At 42.9% G+C, this 22,053-nt stretch overlaps 1 protein-coding gene across 6 annotated transcripts in view; it reads left to right on the top strand.

Annotated features, from left to right (window-relative positions):
- Positions 1–22,053, top strand: part of LOC140493806 (nipped-B-like protein) — a 523,989-nt gene that overhangs the window by 284,874 nt on the left and 217,062 nt on the right. For all 6 annotated transcript variants that reach the window (XM_072592747.1, XM_072592718.1, XM_072592708.1 and 3 more), the window contains 3 exons: positions 12,029–12,109; positions 13,064–13,164; positions 13,483–13,624. In XM_072592747.1, coding sequence (XP_072448848.1) covers positions 12,029–12,109; positions 13,064–13,164; positions 13,483–13,624 — 324 coding nt within the window. The remainder of the gene's footprint in view (positions 1–12,028; positions 12,110–13,063; positions 13,165–13,482; positions 13,625–22,053) is intronic.

Below are 22,053 nucleotides of genomic sequence, written 5' to 3'. Positions count from 1 at the left end.
AAGAACTTGAAACCTTGCTTCCTGCACCAGTTCCCCAACCACACGTTCAAGTCCATTATCTCCCGGTTTCTGGCCACACTAGCCCGAGGAACTGGAAGCAAACTGGCGATAACCACCTTGGACGTCCTGCTTTTTAGCCTTCTTCCTAGTTCTGCGAAGTCTCGCTGTAGTATGTTCCTCCTCTTCTTCCCGACATCATTTGTGCCGACGTGTACCACCACCTCGGGCTCTTCACCCTCGTCCTTGAGGATGTCCTGCACTCTGTCCGCAATGTCTTTCACTCTAGCACCAAGAAAGCAACACACCATCCTTAAATCCCGTCTGCTGCCACAAAAACCCCGGTCAGTTCCTCTCACGATGGAGTCCCCTATTACCACGGCTCTATGCGATGTCCGACTCTTCCGCTCTGCTTCTGCAGCAACTTTTGATTGACAAACATGGCCGCCTTGCGAACTGGTAGTGTCATCAGACTCTACTGTTTCCAAAAGCTTCAACTTGTTCCTGACAGGTACTTCTCCCGGCGTCTCTTGCACCTGTCTCCTCTCTGCCTTCCTCATCGTCTGCACTCTTCTGCTCTCTTCTGGCATGATTGGTGTAATAACATCACTGAAGGTCTTGTCCAGAAATATCTCGTTCTCTCGGATGAGCCTAAGGTCTTCGAGTTCTTTCGTCAGTGCTGCAATATGCTCGGTCAATTGCTGAATGTGCGCACACTTTCCACACATATACGAGCCAGACACACCAGAGTCGTTGACTTGCCACATCAAACACGTAGCGCACTGAACCAGCTGAGCAGTCATGTCTTCACCCTCTTCAACTGTGGCGTAATCTCTTTACTCAACCTCCTTATCAAGATTCCTGAGCTGAAGCCTCACTCTTCGATCTAAACTTCCTTAGACCCTCTTCCTATGGCAACTCTGTGGACTCTTAATTAAGGTTAGAGGAGGAGGGAGGGAGGGAGACCCTACTTTGTAGGACCTGGGGTTTAGAACACACCCACTCTAATAACAATCACTTACCTACCCGACCAGCTTTGCGCTCCGTCTGAACTTCCGCCCAGCTCCCGCCACTCTCTGCTGCGATGTCCCCTCCTGGCTCCTCTTAGCCGTCTCTTTAGATATTTTCTGGCTAACTTATAGCTCCCAATCCCCCTAACTGAGCCTTCATGCCTCATCTTCACATAAGCTGCCTTCTTCCACTTGACAAGAGCTTCAACTTCTTTAGTAAACCGTGGCTCCCTCTGTCGACAACTACCTCCCTGCCTCATAGGTATATACTTATCAAGGATCCGCAGTAGCTGTTCGTTGAGTAAGCTCCACATTTCAAGTGTGTCCATCCCCTGCAGTTTCCTTCCTTATCCGATACATCCCAAATCTTGCCTGATCTCATCATAATTGCCTTCCCCCAGTTATACTTCTTTCCCTGCAGTAGATACCTATCCCTACCCACTCCTATTGTAAACGTAACCAAATTGTGTTGACTATCGTTTAAGTGCTCACCTAGTTTTAAATCTAACACCTGGCCGGGTTCATTCCCCAGTACCAAATCCAGTATAGCACCGCCCCCTTGGCCTGTCTACGTACTGTGTCAGAAAACCCTCTTGTGCACACTGAACTAAAACTGACCCATCTAAACTACTTGAACGATAGTATTCCCAGTCGATATTGGGGAAGTTAAAGTCCCCCATAACAACTACCCTGTCTCTCTAGCTCCTATCGAGAATCATCTTTGCTATCCTTTCCTCTACATCCCTGGAACAATTTGGAGGCCTATCGAGGCCTATAGAGTACTCCCAAAAGGGTGACCTCTCCTTTCTTGTTTCTAACCTCAGCCCAAACTACCTCAGTGGATGAGTCCTCAAACGTTATCTCAGCTGCTGTAATACTCATCTTGATTAATAATGTCACACCTCCTTTCCCCTTCACACACACCCCCTCTCCTTTATCATCATCTTTGTCCTTACTGAAACATCTAAATCATGGAATCTGCAACAACCATCCCTGTCTCTCTCTCTCTCTTTCCCCCCCACCCCGCCCCCCCACAAGTCTAGCCATGCCTCTGAAATGACCGCAACATCGAAATCCCAGTTACCAACCCATGCTACAAGTTCACTCACCTCATTCCAGATGCTCTTGGCATTGAAGTACATGCATTTCAAACCAACATCCTGATTACCGGTGCCCCCTCGTGACCTTGTAAACCTATTCCTGACCTCACTAGATTCAACCTCCTTTACATTGGAACTATAGGTGCCCATCCCCCTGCTGCATTAGTTTTTGGCTAACTCCAATTGGCTAACTCTCCCTGGATTGTGTATGGTTTATCATGCAGTACAGCAAACTTTTTATTAATCGATATCTACGGGAGCATGGATATGCTGCTTGATTATCTAGAAGTACACATAACAGCAGTAAGCCCTGACCAAGTGTCACTTTGATACATAAATATTCCTCAAAAAAAAACACACCTCCGAAAATAATTATAAAAACGCACAGTAAGCTATGGAAATGTAATGCTGGATATATATTTTGAATAGAATCATAAAATTCCTACAGTGTGGAAAGAGGCCATTCACTTCATCAAGTCTGCCCCATCCCATCCCAAACCCAACTCCTTATCCTATCCTTGTAATCCTGCATTTATCATGGTTAGTTCACAGAGCCTGCGTATCCCTAGTCACTATGGGCAATTTTAGCCTGGTCTACCCACCAAACTTTGCACATCTTTAGACTGGGAGGAAATCGGAGCACCCATCCAAAACGCATGCAGACACTGGGAGCACGTGCAAGCTCCACACCGACATACAGGTCCATAATGCACATCACTGTTATACTTTCAAAGTTTGGGAGAAGATTTGTAGCTTGGGTGCTCGTTGTTGTGGTTCTGTTCGCCCAACTGGGAATTTGTCTTGCAAACGTTTCGTCCCCTGTCTAGGTGACATCCTCAGTGCTTGGAAGCCTCCTGTGAAGTGCTTCTGTGATGTTTCTTCCGGCATTTATAGTGGCCTGCCTCTGCCGCTTCCGGTTGTCAGTTCGAGCTGTCCACTGTAGTGGCCGGTATATTGGGTCCAGATCGATGTGTTTGTTGATACAGTCTGTGGATGAGTGCCATGCCTCTAGGAATTCCCTGGCTGTTCTCTGTTTGGCTTGCCCTATAATGGTAGTGTTGTCCCAGTCGAATTCATGTTGCTTGTCGTCTGTGTGTGTGGCTACGAAGGATAGCTGGTTGTGTCGTTTTGTGGCTAGTTGGTGTTCGTGTATACGGATCGTTAACTGTCTTCCTGTTTGTCCGATGTAGTGTTTTCTGCAGTCCTTGCATGGGATTTTGTACCCCCAGATACTATGGACTACCCAAAGTACACAAACCAGACATCCCACTCAGACCCATAGTATCACTACCAGGGACACCACCACACAAACTGGCCAAAGAACTACAGCAGAAACTGAAACACCTGATCAGCGGATCCAGACAATCTATACAATCGACACAGGAATTCTTGGACATCATCAGAAATATACACATAGACAAGGAAGAAACTATGGTCTCATTCGATGTAACGGCACTGTTCACCTCCATCGACAAAACCCTAGCCAAAGAAACAATAGCCAACCTGCTGGACAGACATAACAGACAACAGGACGTTGAACCTATCAACAAAGACGGCATACTTAAACTACTGGACTTGTTCCTCACATCACACTTCACATTCAATAACCAAATATACGAACAAATCAACGGAACACCCATGGGCTCACCGATCTCTGGACTCATAGCAGAAGCAGTAATGCAAAGGTTAGAACAAACAGTCTTACCACAACTTCAACCCAAACTCTGGGTCAGATATGTGGATGACACCTTTGTAATAATTAAAAACACAGAAATAGAGAACACACACCAGATCATCAACACCACACTCAAAGGAATCCGATTCACTAGAGAGGAAGAAAAGGACAACCAACTCCCATTCCTAGACGTGATGGTACAGAGAACACCGAACGGAGAATTCACCACAAAGGTTTACAGGAAAGCCACACACACAGACCAAGTCCTAAACTATGAAAGCAACTACCCCAACACACACAAACGAAGTTGCATCAGGACACTATTCAAAAGGGCCACAACACACTGCAGCACACCAGAACTACAAAAAGAGGAAGAGGAACACCCATACAAAATATTCGCCAAAAACGGATACCCTCGCAATTTCATCAACAGATGCCTAAGGGAGAGACAACGGAACAAGGACATGCCGCAATCCAAAGGACTAGCCACACTACCATACATCAGGAGCATTTCTGAACTGACAGCCAGACTACTGCGACCACTAGGACTCATAACAGCACACAAACCAACAGCCACCCTCCGACAACAACTCACCAGAACAAAGGACCCGATACCCAACATGAGCAAAACCAATGTAGTGTACAAAATCCCATGCAAGGACTGCAGAAAACACTACATCGGACAAACAGGAAGACAGTTAACGATCCATATACACGAACACCAACTAGCCACAAAACGACACAACCAGCTATCCTTAGTAGCCACACACACAGACGACAAGCAACATGAATTCGACTGGGACAACACTACCATTATAGGGCAAGCCAAACAGAGAACAGCCAGGGAATTCCTAGAGGCATGGCACTCATCCACAGACTGTATCAACAAACACATCGACCTGGACCCAATATACAGGCCACTACAGTGGACAGCTCGAACTGACAACCGGAAGCGGCAGAGACAGGCCACTATAAATGCCGGAGAAAACAGCACAGAAGCGCTTCACAGGAGGCTCCCAAGCACTGAGGATGTCACCTAGACAGGGGACGAAACGTTTGCAAGACAAATTCCCAGCTCGGCGAACAGAACCACAACAATTGTTATACTTTTTACGGCATAAATACATGGACATCACTGTAGTCCATGATGTTTGAGGTACAAAGCTTTTGCAAGTTTATCAAGAGTGCTGTTTAAGGTGCCAGTTAAAACCAGGTTTGCTGTACCTTGTCAAGGGCCAATTTAAAGTCCACGAAGACAACATCTACTACATTTGCCCTCATCTATCATCTTGGTCACCTTTTCAGAACAAACTCGATCAAATTTGAGAGACACTGTTTTGTACGTACAAAGCTATGCTATCCATAAGCAGTCCTTGCCTTTCCAAATGCATGTAGATCCGGTCTCACAGAATCCTCTCCAATGACTAATCCATGGCTGATGTTAGGTTCACCAGTTTGTAGTTACCTTAGTTGTCCTTGCAGCCTTTCGTAACAACTGGCACAACATTAGCCACAATCCAGTCTTTCGGCACCTCACCTGTGGCTATTGATACTGATATCTCTGCTAGCGGCCTCACAATTTCTTCCCTAACGTCTTACAGTTCCCTTGGATACATTTGATATGGTTACTTTGATTTATCTACCTTTATGCATTTTAAGACCTCCAGCACCACCACTTCTGTAATGTGGACTTTTTTTGAGATATTTCTATTTAATAAGTTCCCTAGCTTGCATGTATTTCTCTAGTGTAATTACTGACGAGAAATATTTGTTTAGGATCTCACTTATCTCCTGTGGTTTACACATAGATGACCTCATTAATTTTTAAGGTGCCCTTGATAAGTATGTACCTGTCAGACAGGGAGGAAGTTGTAGATCGCAGGAGCCATGGTTTACCAAAGAAGTTGAATCTCTTGTCAAGAGAAAGAAGGCGGCTTATGTTGGGATGAGATATAAGGGCTGAGTTAGGGCGATTGAGAATTACAAGGTAGCCAGGAAAGACCTAGAGAGCCAAGATGAGCGAGGAGGGGACATGAGAAGTTGGTGGATAGGATCAGGGAAAATACCTAAAGCTTTCTAATGGTATACAAAGAATTTAAAAAATAATTTGAGTAAGATTAGGCCCATCAAGGACAGTAGTGGGAAGTTGTGCATGGAGTCAGAGGAGATAGGGGAAGCGCTCAATGAATATTTTTCGTCAGTATTCAGACTAGAAAAAAACAATGTTGTCAAGGAGAGTACTGAGATACAGGCTACTAAATGAGATTCACAAGGACGAGGTGTTAGCAATTCTGGGAAGTGTGAAAATAGATAATCCCCTGAGCCAGATGGGATTTATCCTAGGATTCTCTGGAAAGTCAGAGGAGATTGCTGAGCTTTTGGCTTTGACCTTTATGTTATCATTGTCTACAGGAATGCTGCCAGAAGACTGGATGATAGAAAATGTTCCCTTGTTGAAGGAGGGGAGTAGAGAACCCTAGTAATTATGGACCAGTGAGCCTTACTTCAATTGTGGGTAAAGTGTTGGGAAAGATTATGAGAGAGGGGATTTATAATCACCTTGATAGGAATAAGTTGATTAGGGATTGTCAGTATGGTTTTGATAATGGTAGGTCGTGCCTCACAAACGTTATTGCCTTCTTTGAGAAGGTGACCAAACAGGTGGATGAGGGTAAAACAGTTGATGTAATGTATATGGATTTCAATAAGGCATTTGATAAAGTTCCCCATGGTAGGCTACTGCACAAAATACGGAGACATGGGATTGAGGATGATTTCGTGGTTTGGATCAGAAATTGGCTAGCTTAAGAAGACCGGGTACTGGTTGATGAGAAATGTTCATCCTGGAGTTCAGTTACTAATGGTGTACCACAAGGATCTGTGTTGGGTCCACTGCTGTTTGTCATTTTTATAAATGACCAGGATGATTAGATTCCCTACAGAAATTGTCATTTTTATAAGTGACCAGGATGAGGGCAGAGAAGGATGGGTTAGTAAATTTGTGGACAACACTAATGTCTGTACAGTTGTGGATAGTGCTGAAGGATGTTGCAGGTTACAGAGGGACATGGATAAGCTGCAAAGCTGGACTGAGAGATGGCAAATGGAGTTTAATGCAGTGATTCACTTTAGAAGGAGTAACAGGAATGCAGAATACTGGGCAAGTGGTAAGATTGTTGGTAATGTGGATGAGCAGAGAGATCTGTGTGTCCGCATACATAGATTCCTCTAAGTTGCCCCTCCCCCAGGTTGATAGGGCACTAAGAAGGCATGAGGTATGTTAGCTTTTCTTAGTAGAAAGTTTGAGTTTCAGAGCCATGAGGTCATGCTGCAGCTGTAAAAAATTCTGGTGCTGCCACACTTGGAGTATTGCATGCAGTTCTAGTCACCGCATTATAGGAAGGATGTGTTAGCTTTGGAAAGGGTTCAGAGGAGATTTACTGGAATGTTGCCTGATATGGAGGGAAAGTCTTATGAAGAAAGGTTGAAGGATTTGAGGCTGTTTTCGTTAGAGAGAAGGAGGTTAAGGTGACTTAATTGAGACATATAAGATAACCAGAGGGTTAGATCCAGTGGACTGAGAGCATTTTTCCTTGCATGGTGATGGCTAGCAAGAGGGGACATAGCTTTAAATTGAGGGATGATTTATATAGGGCAGATATCAAAGGTAGTTTTGTTACTCAGTAGTAGGGGTGTGGAGCACGCTGCCTGCAACAGTAGTAGACTCACCAACATTACGGGCATTTAAAAGGTCATGGGATAGGTATATGGATGACAGTGGGGTAGTGTAGGATAGATGGACTTCAAATTGGTTTCTCAGGGCAGCGCAACCTCGAAGGCCTAGGCCTGTACTGCGCTGTAATGTTCCATGTTCTAATTACTGCCTTGTTACTCTTTTGCCCTTGATATACTTGTAGAGTATCTTTGGATTCTCTTTCACTTTATCTGCCAAAACTATCTCATGTTCCGTTTTGCCCTCTTCATTTCCCTCTTAAGTGTGCTCCTATACACCCTTTTCAAACCATTAGATTCACTTGATCCAAGGGGTTCACTAGCTGTCTATACCCAACATAGGAACTAGGCACAGGAGTAGGCAAGACTCGCAAGTGTAGCGCTGGAAAACCACGGCAGGTCAGGCAGCACCCAAGCAGGAGAATCGATGTTTCAGGCAAAAGCACTTCATCATCAGGAATGAGGTTTCTGGAATGAGGAGTAGGCAATTCAGCTCTTTGAACTGGCTCTGACATGCAACATGATCATGGCTGATCTTACCCTGGCCTCCACCCCACTTTCATGCCTGATCCCTTTATCCTGCATTTCATAAAAACCTTATTGTACTTCTATCTTGAATCTGTTGATAGTGAGATCAGTTAGCTCAGTTGGCTGGTTAACAATGCAAATGGATGCTAGTTGTTTAGGTTCAATTTCTGCACCAACTGTGACTCTCCTGGGGGTGGCTCAGTAGTTACTACTGCTGCCTTACTGTGCTAGGGACCCAGGTTCAATTCCAGCTTTGGGTGGCTGTCTTTCTGGAGTTTGCACATTCGCCCCATGTGTGATTTCCTTGAAGTGCTCCAGTTTCCTCCCACAGTCTAAAGATGTGCAGGTTAGGTGGATTGGCCATGCTAAAATTGCCTGTAGTGTCCAGGGATGTGCAAACTAGTTGGGTTAGCCATGGGAAGCAAACTAGTTGGGTTAGCCATGGGAAGCAAACTAGTTGGGTTAGCCATGGGAAATGCAAGATTGCAGGGTGAGGGTAGGAAGCTAGGTCTAGGTGGGATGCTTTTCAGTGGACTAGATGGACCAAGTGATCTGTTTCCACACTATAGTGATTCAATGTTTCTGGTACTGAAAAGGTTTACCAGATGTTCCCTGGTATGGAGGATTTTAGCTATGAAGAAGTGTTGGATAGACCAAGTTGGTTTTCACTGCAATGCAGTAGGTTGAGGAGTGACCTGAAAGAAGTTTATAAGATTGTGAATGGAATGGATAAAGTGGAAAGTATGAAGCTTTTTCATGGAGGGGTCAATTACTACAAGACACAGGTTCAAGGTGCAAGAGGGAAAATTTAAGAGCTGTTTAAGAGCTGTGCAAGACAGTTTTTTTCACACAGGGTGGTGTCTGGATCGCGTTGCCAGAGGAGGTGCTGGAAGCAGACACAATAGCAGCATTCAAGAAGCACCTGGATGAATACATGAATAGAAAGGGAATAGAGGGACATGGATCCTGTAAGGGAAGACATTTTTAGTATGGCAGGGCTGTATTTTCTTTGTTTCTGTGCACTCTGGGATAGTGAGTTCCATAGATTCATAACCTTCTAAGGGAAGTAGGTTCTCCTCATCCCAGTTTTGAACCTGCCTTCTCTTGCTCTATGCCTGTAATCACTTGTTCAAGACTGTCCCTCAAGGGGAAACATCTATTCAATGAGCACCTTATCAATCCCTTCCAACATTTTATATATGTCAGTAAGATCCCCTCCCCCTCTCCCCCCCTTTTCTTCTTAACTTCAGTCAGTACAAGCCCAAGCTTTTCAGCTGCTCCTCATACGACTTCCCTTTCATCCCTGGGATCAACCTGGTGAACCTCATCTGAACTGCCTCCAGTGCCACCAAATCCTTCCTCAAGGAAATCAAAACTGGACTCCCTGTTCCCAGTGTGGTCTCACTAACGATTTATATATTTGTAACAATACCATACTTTTATAATTCAGTCCTTTTACAATGAATGCCAGGATCCAGGGAGTTACTTGGCATGGAAACAGATCCTTTGATCCAGCTAATCCACACTGACCATGTTCACAAATTGAACTAGTCCCACTTGCCTGTGTTTGGCTCATATCCATTCAATTCATGTACTTATCCAAATGTCATTGAAATGTTGTAACTGTACCTGCATCCACCACTTCCTCTGGCAGTTCATTCCACGCATGAATCACTTTTATTTTTTAAAAAAAAGTTGCCCCAGTGTCATTTTTTAAAACTTTCTCTTCACACCTTAAAAATATTCCCCCACCCTAGGGAAAAAACTCTTGCTATTCACTCATCTATACCCCTTATGATTTTATAAACCTTTATAAGGTCACCCCTCACCTTTCTTTTCTCATGCTGAATTTGCTTCACAATTAAATAATTCTTCCTTTTATTTTTCTGGCTAAAGTTGACAACCTCGCACTAACAAATGCCACCTTGACCAGAGCCTCAATATCTCTAGTCATCCAGTATTCCCTACGGCTGCCAGCCTTGCCCTTCATACTTACAGCAACATGCTGGCCCTCTCGTTAGCTCACTTTTGAAAGCCTCTACGTGTCAGACATCCGGTTACCTGCAGCTTTCCCCAATTAATCTTTGAAAGTTCCTGTCTTATACAATAAAAATTGTTTTGCCCCAATTTAAACTTTAAATTGTGAACCAGGATAGCCAGAAGCGCGCACAATTCTGATTCAGGTTAGCAGCATGTGAAAGTGGGGTCCTGCAGAGGTCTGGGCTGGTCCTACTTATTAGAATTTTTAATAACGATGATGAGGGGATTGAAGTTATAATAGCTGAATTTATGGATGGTATGAAAAATAGGTAGGAAACTATGTTGTGAAGATGACTTGAGAAACGTAGAAAATAGGAAAAGGAATAGGCCATTTGACCCTCTGAGTTTACTCCACCATTAAATATTCTCATATAGAGTGGTCAGATTTCTGGTCTTTCTCCATCTCAACGTTATATCACAATGAACATTCTCACCCAAATGTTCTCCTTTTGACACTTCATCCACTTGCTGAAAAATGTGTTGCTGGAAAAGCGCAGCGGGTCAGGCAGCATCAAAGGAGCAGGAGAATCGACGTTTCGGGCATAAGCCCTTCAGGAATGAGGAGGGTGTGCCAAGCAGGCTAAGATAAAAGGTAGGGAGGAGGTACTTGGGAGAGGGGCGTTGGGAATATGATAGGTGGAAGGAGGTTAAGGTGAGGGTGATAGGCCGGAGAGGGGGTGGGGGCAGAGAGGTCGGGAAGAAGATTGCAGGTCAAGAAGGCGGTGCTGAGTCCAAGCATTGGGACTGAGAAAAGGTGGGGGGAGGGGAAATGAGGAAGCTGGAGAAATCTGCATTCATCCCTTGTGGTTAGAGGGTTCCTAAGCGGAAGATGAGGATGTGGCTGAAGAGCTCAAACAGACTCGCTACCACAGCCACATCTCGTTCCTCAGCACCCCTCTCTCACTTCATCCACTTGGCCCTGCTCAATTGTCTGTCCCAGTACTAGCAACGTCGTCTTCTGAATAGTGAACGTTTTCCTCATGCATTTCAAAATTCCACCACTTTGCTACCCTTTATTTTAGCATTACCTCAATCAGCATTTGAGTAGTTCAAAGCTTTGATATCACTGCTTCACCTTTTATTTCCCTGCTCATTTGTTCCTCCCTTTTTCTCTCATTTGGAAGCCTATTAAATAAGCCCCCAACAATGTTCCTACTGTTATGTGTAGCCACGCAGTTGCTTGAGGGTCTGTGGGCTCTCATTGCCATATGAGCAAATTGGTATCTGGTTCTGGGGTCCACTGACATGCATGGACCTTGGAAGTCCACAGAGTGACAGGAAAGATTTGAGGGAGCACAGGCCTCCAGCAGTGTGATGGTATCTTTTTGTGTTTCAACACGTAATCAGATATATTCTGTTTTAACCTCTTCAAGGGCATCATGTCTTTTCCAACAGGGCAGTGTCTTTCCTAATGAATATTGTCTCTCCCCAACTCCTTCCTTTTGTTATTAACTTCCCAGTTCTCTCCATATATAAACTGTGTTTCCATTGTTACCAGCAAATCATATTCTCAAACAGTCATTCTGCTGGTAGCCCAACCATTTAACTTGCATTTTTTCATAAATGCATTCTTAAACCTGTTCATGTATTAATTAGTAGTTTTTGATTCTTATGTTAAATTGTACCACCCCTTTATCTACCATTGTGAACATGTTTATCTTATGCAGCTTATTCCTCGTTTATGCATTTATATGCTGGTTCCCTCCCACCCTGCCAATTTAGTTCAAAGAACATCTTTGTTATTAATGTGTATCTTTTCCTTTTTCAGTTGCAGATTTTGTTCATTTCTAAAGCATAATATTTACTATGTTTAGGAGCTACCAGAGTGAAGTAGTTGAACATATATGCAAAAATTGCCAAAGTGCTTGGGCCATGTATATACTATAAATTCTGTGCTGCCTGTCTTCCTGCAATGATGTATTGATTGTCTTTTGTTTGATGGTTAGGTTTCTTCCATGGGAATTACACCTTTTTTTGTGGAAAATGTTAGTGAATTGCAGCTATGCGGCATCAAGTTGGTGACAGCTGTAAGTGCAGTTACTGGAAATATTCAATCACTTTGTGTGCGTGTGTGTGTGTATAGTGTGCCAAGAGTTGAATGAGTCTGCTGCAATTTGCAGTAATTCTGTTGAGCCATATTTTAATTGGTTATATTCATGCTTTGAGACAACAGATTCCTTATTTAAATGCCACTGAGAAATTTGAGCATTAAATCAAGGTTGTACTGTTGAAGGTCTTTCATAGGTCACATGAGCCTCTTCAGACAGACCTAAAATTTGCTCGGCACTTTTTGAGGAAGAGCAATGGAGTCATTCTGGTCAATATTTATTTTTCAAGCAACGCTACTATAATGCTCTTTATTGGAAATAACTATGCACAAGTAATTTGATGGATTTCCTACTTTAGAACATAGAAGAATACAGCGCAGTACAGGCCCTTCGGCCCTCGATGTTGCGCCGATCAAAGCCCACCTAACCTACACTAACCCACTATCCTCCATATACCTATCCAATGCCCGCTTAAGTACCCATAAAGAGGGAGAGTCCACCACTGCTACTGGCAGGGCATTCCATGAACTTACGACTCGCTGAGTGAAGAATCTACCCCTAACATCAGTCCTATATCTACCCCCCCTTAATTTAAAGCTATGCCCCCTTGTAATAGCTGACTCCATACGTGGAAAAAGGTTCTCACTGTCAACCCGATCTAACCCCCTAATCGTATACACGATAAAAGTACTTAGTGCAGTGTTTGGAGACACCTAGTGGTTATGAAAGGAGTTATATAAATGCAAGTCTTGCGTTCAGTCTGAAATAAACTCTCCATATGTTTACTGTGAATGTTCAGCTAGTGTAAACATGCAGCTAATTCTCCCATGGTGTTTGAGGGCTGTCTTTCCATTCAGTGTTAGAAGTTGTTCTAATACTTTTAATAATAAATCTGTCAAGTCAGCTGAAGATTTTTTTTGAAACATTTGACAGGTGTTCTCAAGGTATGAAAAGCACAGACAGTTGATATTGGAAGAGATGTTTGCCTCACTTGCAAAACTCCCAACAACTAAGAGGAGTCTAAGAAATTTCAGGTAACACAATTCACTTTTTTTGTGTAACAGCTCTGTGTCAGATTTTGTTCCCTTCCTACATTACCTTTCCTGTGACCTCTGCTTCACAATATCGTTTTTAATCTTTATTCAGAGTAGGTTTGTGCTTGAGCTGTTGGACATGTCTCACTTATTAAATATAAGAACTTTAAAATCAATTTTCAGATGTCAAAAGATAATGTCTAATCCACAATGCCACAAAAAATACAACTAACTGCCCAAGAATGTGTTTGTAATTTTAACTGAGAGGAGAGTCTTGTGCTGAACGAACCTTGAGATCGATTGATATTTATTTAACAGGTTAAACAGCAGCGATATGGACGGAGAGCCACTCTTTATTCAAATGGTGACAGCTTTAGTTTTGCAGCTGATTCAATGTGTTGTACATCTTCCAACCGCAGAGAAAGATTCCAACGCTGTTGATGATGATGGAGATAAGAAGGTAGGCAGTCCACGGAGTGATTACCTGTGAGTGATTATTTGTCTGGAATGCAGCCAGTGTGTTAGTGAGTAACCAACAGTCCATAGTCCTACTAAGAACACAGAATGGGGTTCTGCAAGCAGATTTTAGGAAAGCAAGAAAGAGACAATAAGATACTACCCCACAGAATGTAATCCATGAATTACATTCGTAGCACACTCTAATGAGTAGGCAGACTGAGTAGCATGAATGGTTGTAAAGTTGGAGGGCTTACAATTCCTGGGATCTTGATGGAAGTTTTCTAGGAGATCGGCCTTTACAGGCCAAGATGAGTTACACCTAAGCCAAATCAGGACCAATGTTCAAACAATTATGGATGCTGGAATTCTGAACAGAAACCCAACAATTTCTGCAAATGTTCAAATATTAGAACAGTTCTAGTGCGGGTGTGGAGTGTTTAAGGTCATTTGGCACAGTGATGGGTACTTGGATTAGCAGTAGAAAAGAAAAGCAAATAACATGAAAGATTGAAAGTGACAGCATGACTTAGAAATAATATGATTATGGAGTTGATGGAAATGCTGTTGTCTTTAATCTAGATTAACTTGTATACATTAACACAGAGCTCATGGAGGTGAAAGTGGGTACTGTGAATGCTGGAGATTAGAATGGTGCTGAAAAAGCACAGCAGGTCAGGCAGCATCATCAGGAGTTCCTGATGAAGGGCTCCTGCCCAAAACATTGATTTTCCTGCTCCTCTGCTGCCTGATCTGTGCTTTTCCAGCACCATTCTAATCTTGACAGGGATTATGGAGTTGAATGTTGACTCAGAACAGGGCAAGACTGGGCATCGAATATTCCTTTCCGTTCAGGAATGAGAACGGAATAAAGAAAGAAGAGTCAGCAATATTGCATGAGAAAATTAGTGCTGAGCATGAGAAATAGAGATGGGAGCAGGATTAAGCCATTCAGCCGCCTCATTCAATAAGATCACTGCTGATCTGCCCCAGGCCTCAGTCCTCTCTTGTGATAGCTTTTCATAGCCTCCTACCACTCTGGCATTCCAAACATCTATTTAGAAGAATCATAGAATCATTACAGTATGGAAGCAGACCATTCAACCCATCAGGTTCACACCAACCCTCTAAAGAGCATCATAACCCCCTACCTTATCGCCTATAAATCTGCATTTCCCATGACTAATCCGCCCAGCCTTCAATTTAGCCAGCAATTTACATAGCTAACCCACCTAACTTGCACATCTTTGTAATGTGGGGGGAAACTGGAGTACCTGGAGGAAAACCACACAGTCACAGGGAGAATGTGCAAACTCTGCACAAACTGAGGGTGGAATCGAACCCGGGTGCCTGGCAGTGAGAGACAGCAGTGCCAACCACTGAGCCACTGTGCTGCTTTTTTACATCTTTTTAAAATACTTCCAGTGATCTAACCTCCAACATTCTAGAGTGGAGAATTCCAGATACTCATAACCGTCTGGGAGAAGAAGTTGCTTTGCACCTGCTTTATTCTGTAACTATTTTCCTAGTTTTGTGAATACCACACTAATGGAAACATCATCTCAACATCCACTCTGTTGAACCCCCTCAGAATTTTATATATTTCAATAAAATCTATTCTCATTCTTGTAAACTATAATGATAAGTCTTGATAAGTCAACTCCTTTAGTACATCTTAAATAGGGGACCAAAACCGATGCCCTTATTCCAAATGCTACCTCACCAACACCCTGTATAGTGTAACAAGACTTTCCTGTTTTTAAACTCCAGCCTCCTATTCAGTCCAAAATTCTATTTGCCTTTTTAATAACTTACTGCAACTGCATGCTAACCGCTTGCATAATAGTACCAAGATCCTTCTGTGCTGGACTTTTCTCGAGTCACACTCCATTTTGAAGTAATAGTCTGCCTTCTGTTAAGAGGGTAGATAGAGAGAGATCTATTCTTAACCCCTCCAGAGCATCTTATTTACTTGAACGTATTTTAAAAATGTGTTATTAGTGTAGTGGATGTATTCAATAAGCAACCAACTGGTGAATATTATGTAGTGGATTGATATCCCTGTTACTGCGCTGAATTAGTGTTGTAAAAACTAAATGAATAATGATCATAATTGTCCCAAGATAGTGAGATTTTTTTTGTTCTTTATGTAAGTTAGCTGGCCAGCATTTATTGCTCCTCTCTAATTGTCCGAGAGAGGATGGTGGTGAGCTGCCTTGAAATGCTGCAGGACTTGTATGTAGAAGTACCCTCATTGCTCTTGGGAACAAAGTTCCAGGATGTTGACCCACTGACACTGAAGGAATAGCAATATAGTTTTAAGTCACACAAACCTGAAATTGAAGCAGGAATAGGCCATTATGCCCATCAAGGCTGCTCTGCCATTCAGTATGATAATTGCTGATCGTCCAACTCTACTCCTGTTCCTGCTTTCTTCCCAAATCCTTTGATCCCTCTAGTTCTAAGAACTGTATCTGCATCTTTCTTCAAAATATTCAGCATTCAGGCCTGAACAGTTTCTTATAGCAGAGATCCACAGCATGTGATGCCTGGTCATCAGGGCCATCTGTCCTATGTTTAGGCTGTCTAATCTTGTTCATAAGTTTCAATGAGCTGGTGGCAGAGGCATGAAGCCTTGAACTTGAGGAGTGGATAAAGAACAAAGATGAACTCTCCCAGTTATATCTCTCTTTAAGTTATTCAAAATGGCGCCAGAGCATGGCAACAGTTGAAGTTTTTCACTGTCTTTTCCCTAAAATGCAAGTGACAAATCACTCAATTCAATTCATTTTGCTGAACTCTAGTGAATATATTCCTAACCAATCTGGTCTATCACAGTATGTCAATTCTGCATACCAAGAATCAGTCTGGTAAAGCTGCTTTGCACTCTTTCAAAAGTCAGAACATTTGGCCTCTTGTTTTCATGCCTGTAGCAACACTGCGAAGATGTGGTCTTAACAATGCTCTGTATAGTTCATAGTCATAGAGATGTACAGCATGGAAACAGACCCTTCGGTCCGACTTGTCCATGCCCACCAGATATCCCGACCCAATCTAGTGCCACCTGCCAGCCCCTGGCCCATTTCCCTCCATATCCTTCCTATTCATATATCAATCATGTACCAGCCTCCACCACTTCCTCTGGCAGCTCCTTCCATACACATACCACCCTCTGCGAGAAATAGCTGCCCCTTAGGTCTCTTTTATATCTTTCCCTTCTCACCCTAAACCTATGCCCTCTAGTTCTGGACTCCCTGACCCCAGGGAAAAGACTTTGTCTATTTATCCTACCCATGCTCCTCATGATTTTATAAAGCTCTTATAAGGTCACCCCTCTGCCTCCGACGCTCTAGGGAAAACAGCCCCAGCCTATTCAGCCTCTCCCTATAGCTCAAATGCTCCAACCCTGGCAACATCCTTGTAAATCTTTCTTGAACCCCTTCAAGTTTCACAACATCTTTCCGATAGGAAGGAGACCAGATTTGTGCGTAATAGTCCAACAGTGGTCTATCCAATGTCCTGCACAGCTGTAATTTGACCTCCCAACTCCTGTACTCTGACCAATAAAGGAAAGCATACCAAACACCACCTTCACTATCCTGTGACTCCACTTTCAAGGAGCTATGAACTTGCACTCCAAGGTCTCTTTGATCAGCAGCACTCCCCATGACTTTATCATTTAAGTATATAAGTCCTGCTAAGATTTGCTTTCCCAAAATGCAGCATCTCGCATTTATCTAAATTAAACTCCATATACCACTCCTCAGCCCATTGGCCCATCTGATCCTGTTGTAATCTATGGTAACCTATTCACTGTCCACTAGACCTCCAATTTTGGTGTCATCAGCAAACTTACTAGCTATACCTCTTATGCTCACATCCAAATCATTTCTATAATTGATGGAAACTAGTGGACCCAGCACCGATCCTTGTGGCACTCCACTGGTCACAGGCCTCCACTCTGGAAAAACAACCCTCCACCACCACCCTCTGTCTTCTACCTTTGAGCCAGTTCTGTATCCAAATGGCTAGTTCTCCCTGTATTCCATGAGATCTAACCTTGCTAATCAGTCTCCCATGGGGAACCTTGTCAAATGCCTTACTGAAGTCCATATGGATCACATCTACTGCTCTGCCCTCATCAATCCTCTTTGTTACTTCTTCAAAATACTCAATCAAGTTGACTATCCCTAATCAGTCCTTGCATTTCCAAATATATGTCCATCCTGCCCCTCAGGATTTCCTACAACAAATTTGCCCACAACCGATGTTAGGCTCACTGGTGTATAGTTCCCTGGCTTTTCCTTACTACCTTTCTTAAACCATTTTTGCCTACCTTCAGTCTTCTGGTACTTCACCTGTGACTATCGATGATACAAATGTCTCAGTGAGAAGCCCAGCAATCGCTTACTTAGTTGCAGCAAGACATCTCTGTTCCTGTACTTGAATCCTCTTTCTACGATGGCCAATGTACTACTTGGCTCCTTCACTGCTTGCTGCACCTGCATGCTTGCTTTACTGCCAGATTTCAGTGAAACTGCTGGGGAAATACAAAGACACATGAGCGAGAGCATCCCCAAAAATGTGTTTCAACTTTGAATATATGTAACAAGCCAGCCTTTAAGCCCTCTGCTATATAGTGGTTGGTGGGGGGGGGGGCGGGAGAATCCACTGATCTATGACCCTCAGAAGAACATTCTACTCCTCAATTTCCTAACTGGGCAGCCCCTTACTCTCTTAGATTACTTATGGTCCTAGACTCTTCCACAAGAACAAACCGCTGTTCCGCATTTATGCTGTCAAGCTCCATAAGAATCTTACTTTTTTTCAGTAAGATCGCCTAGCGTTCTTCTAAACTCCAGTGAGCACAGCTCTAGCCTCTTGTAAGAAATCCCCACCACACCGATTCAACCCAATGAATCTTCTCACTGTCTTTAATGTCAGTGTATCTTTTTTGTAGATATGGGAATCAAAACTGTTCTCATCATTCTAGGTGTAGCCTTACTAGTGTCTTCTGTAATTTATGGTGTGGAGGTGCTAGTGTTGGACTGAGGTGGGCGAAGTCAAAAATCTCTCAACACCAGGTTATAGTCCAGCAGGTTAGTTTGAAACCACAGGCTTTCGGAGCCCCTGCTCCTTCTTCAGTTCTCCAGTTCCAAATAAACCTGTTGGACTATAGCCCGGTGTTGTGATTTTTGACATTGTATAATTTAAGCAAGGTTTCCCTATTTTTATACTCCATTCCTTCTAGAATATAGTTCAGCATTCCATTTACCTATCCCATTACTACTGAACTTGGATGCTAGCTTTGTGATTTATGCATGAGGACTCCCAAATCGTGCTCTGCTGCAGCCTTTATCCATTTAAATAATAACTGGCTCCTCTATTATTCCTTCCTGAATGCATAATCTTGCGTTTTCCCACATTATACCTAATTGTGTACCTAATTGAAAGTCTTTTGAAAATCCAGATATATTGCATCCACTGTTTGCCTTTGTGCTGCTTGTTATCTTTTTAAGAAATTGTAACAAACGTGTCAAACATGATTTCCTTTTTATGAAGCCATGCTGACTACTTGATCATAGTACGTATTTCTAAATGCTGTGTTATTCCATCCTTTACAATAAACACAAGGGATCTAGGAGGTAGATTTGCAGGAGCCTTAGCTGCTGTCCTTGTACAACAAATTCAAGAGTTTTGCTCCCTGTGTGAATGGGACTGGGAACTGCAGGTAGAATGAGCTGACTCTCCATAGCACTATGGCGCAGAGAAGCATTCAAGTGGGGGAAGAGAAGAGGAATGTTGTAATTGGAAATAGTATGGTTAGAGACATCACATTGTTCTCTGTGACCAAGGCCAAGAGTCCCGAAGGTTGTATTGCCCGCTTGGGTTCAGGATATCTCATCTGGGTTGCAGAGGAACTTGGAGTGGGAGGGTAAAGTTCCAGTGGTTGTGGTTATGGTCTACATAGGTACCAACGACGTAGCTAAAACTACGGCAGAGATTCTGTCAAGGGAGTATGAACAGCTAGGAGCTAAATTAAAAATCAGAACCAAAAAGGTCGTAATCTCTGGACTACTATCTGAGCCACGAGCTAATTGCCATAGGGTCAATAAGATTAGGAAGAAAAATACATAGCTTATAGATTGGTGTTGGAGAAATGGACTTGAACTCAAGGAGCATTGGGATTAGTGGGGGGAAGAAGGGATCTGTTCCCATGGGACAGTCTTCATCTGAACCATGCTGTGTCCAGAGTCCTAGTGGATTGCATAACTAGGTCTGAGGACAGGGCTTTAAACTAAATTGGGGCTGGAGGGGGGTAAGGTTCAGTTATTGGGGAAGTTAGAAAACCTGAATTGAAGGAGGAGGTAGGATTGCAGAACTCAGGAGAGGTTAGTAAAATCTCCAGCCCACACTCAAGTAGGACAGTTTATGGAAAGGGTTAGCAATCATACTTCAAGCACACTCGACAAAGAAATGTCAAAGAGAAAAGAGGCAGTTAATACAGGACTGAAGGTGTTATATCTGAATGCACACGGTATAAGGAATAAGATAAATGAGTTTGTGGTGCAGATTGAAATTAGCAGACGCAGTGGGCATCACAGAGACATGGCTGCTGGGGGATCAGGATTGGGAACTGAATATTCAAGGATATAGATTTACCACTCTCTGAGAAAAAGAACAGGAATACTATACTAGGAAACTCAAACATATAAACAGAAAGTGGGCTACACCACCAGTGCTTCCTTGAAGTGAAAAGCTTTACGTATGAGAAATGTTTGAGGACTCTGGGTTTATACCTGATAAAGTTTAGAAGGATGTGGTGGAATCTAATTGAAACATACAGAATACTAAATGGCCTGGACAGTAGATGTTGGAAGTGTTACCATTGGTAGGAGAGACTAGGACCCAAGGGGACAACTTTAAAGTAAAGGGAAGACCTTTTAGAATGGAGGTAAGGAGAAACTTCTTCAGTCAGAGAATAGTGCATCTAGTGAATTCATTGTCCCAGAGGGCGGTGGAGTCCAGGTCGTTGAGTATATTTAAGACTGAGATACATATCAAGGGGATCAGGGTTACGGGGAGAAAGTGAGAGAATGGGGTTGAAACACCTATCAGTCGTGATTGAATGGCAGAACAGACATGATGGGCTGAATTTCTGCTCCTGTATTTTATGGTCTAAACAGTTTTCTAATAGCAGGCATTAATATATAACTGGCTAATAGCTACCTGCTTTTGTCTGCTTTCCTTTTTTGAATAAGCGTTTTACACAGGTGGTCTTCCAATACTATTGGACCTTTCTGGAAAGTAATTATTTTTGGAAGATTACTACCAGTACTTCCACTCATTACTTCCTTTACTGTCCTATGATGTAACCCATCAGTTCCAGTGAACCTATTGGCCTTTAGCCTCATTGGTTTCCCTCGTACTTTTTCTCCAGTGATAGCCATTATACTTATTCCCTCTTCCCCACCCCACTTTTGGCTTTTGGTTATTTAGGACTTTTCAAATGCATTAGCTGTGTGAAAATGTTTCTTCTCACCTTGCATTTGCTTTTGCAAAGCACTTTAAAACAATTTACATAGATTATTTGGAGTTGGGGACCACATGTAGTTTGTCGATGTTTGTGGTTGACATGACGATGAGTGATAGAACTCGTGTGTAGAGGATTTCTGAAAGATTGCAGAGGAGCATAGTTTAAACAAGTGGGCAAAGATCTGGCAGATGGAGTACAATGTTAATAAATGTGAAATCATCCATTTTAGTAGGAATAACAATGAAAAGGATTATTATTTGAATGGTAAAAGATTGCAGCATGCTGCTGTGCAGAGACCTGGCTGTCCTTGTGCATGAATCACAGAAGATTGGTTTGCAGGTGCAGTAGGTAATTAAGAAGGCAAATGGAATTTTGTCCTTCAGTGCTAAAGAGATTAAGTTTAAAAGCAGCAAGGTAATCTTGCAGCTGTATAGGGTGCTGGTGAGGCCACACCCAGAGTACTGTGTGCAGTTTTGGTCTCCTTACTTGAGAAAAGATGTCCTGGCACTGGAGGGAGTGCAGAGGAGCTTCATTAGGTTGATTCCAGAGTTGAGGGGTTTTGGCTATGAGGGAGACTGTGATTATATGCATTGGAATTTAGAAGGTTGAAGTGGGATCTTATAGAAACATAAAATTATAATGGGAATAAATAAGAAGCAGGGATGATGTTTCCACTGGCAGATGAAACTAGAACAAGAACGCACAGCCTTAAAATTAGGAGGAGCAGATTTGGGACTGAATTGAGGAGGAACTTCTTCATCCAGATAATTGTGAATCTGTGGAATTCCCAGCCCAGCGAAGTATTGAGGCTTTCTCATTGAATATTTTTAAAGCTAAGTTAGATCATTTTTTTGAATAGTAAAGGAATTAAGGGTTATGGTGAGAGGGTGGGTGAG

The sequence above is a fragment of the Chiloscyllium punctatum genome, chromosome 2 (genome assembly GCF_047496795.1).
Source record: "Chiloscyllium punctatum isolate Juve2018m chromosome 2, sChiPun1.3, whole genome shotgun sequence".
NCBI classification, from domain to species: domain Eukaryota; kingdom Metazoa; phylum Chordata; class Chondrichthyes; order Orectolobiformes; family Hemiscylliidae; genus Chiloscyllium; species Chiloscyllium punctatum.
This window is presented reverse-complemented; position numbering and strand designations above follow the sequence as displayed.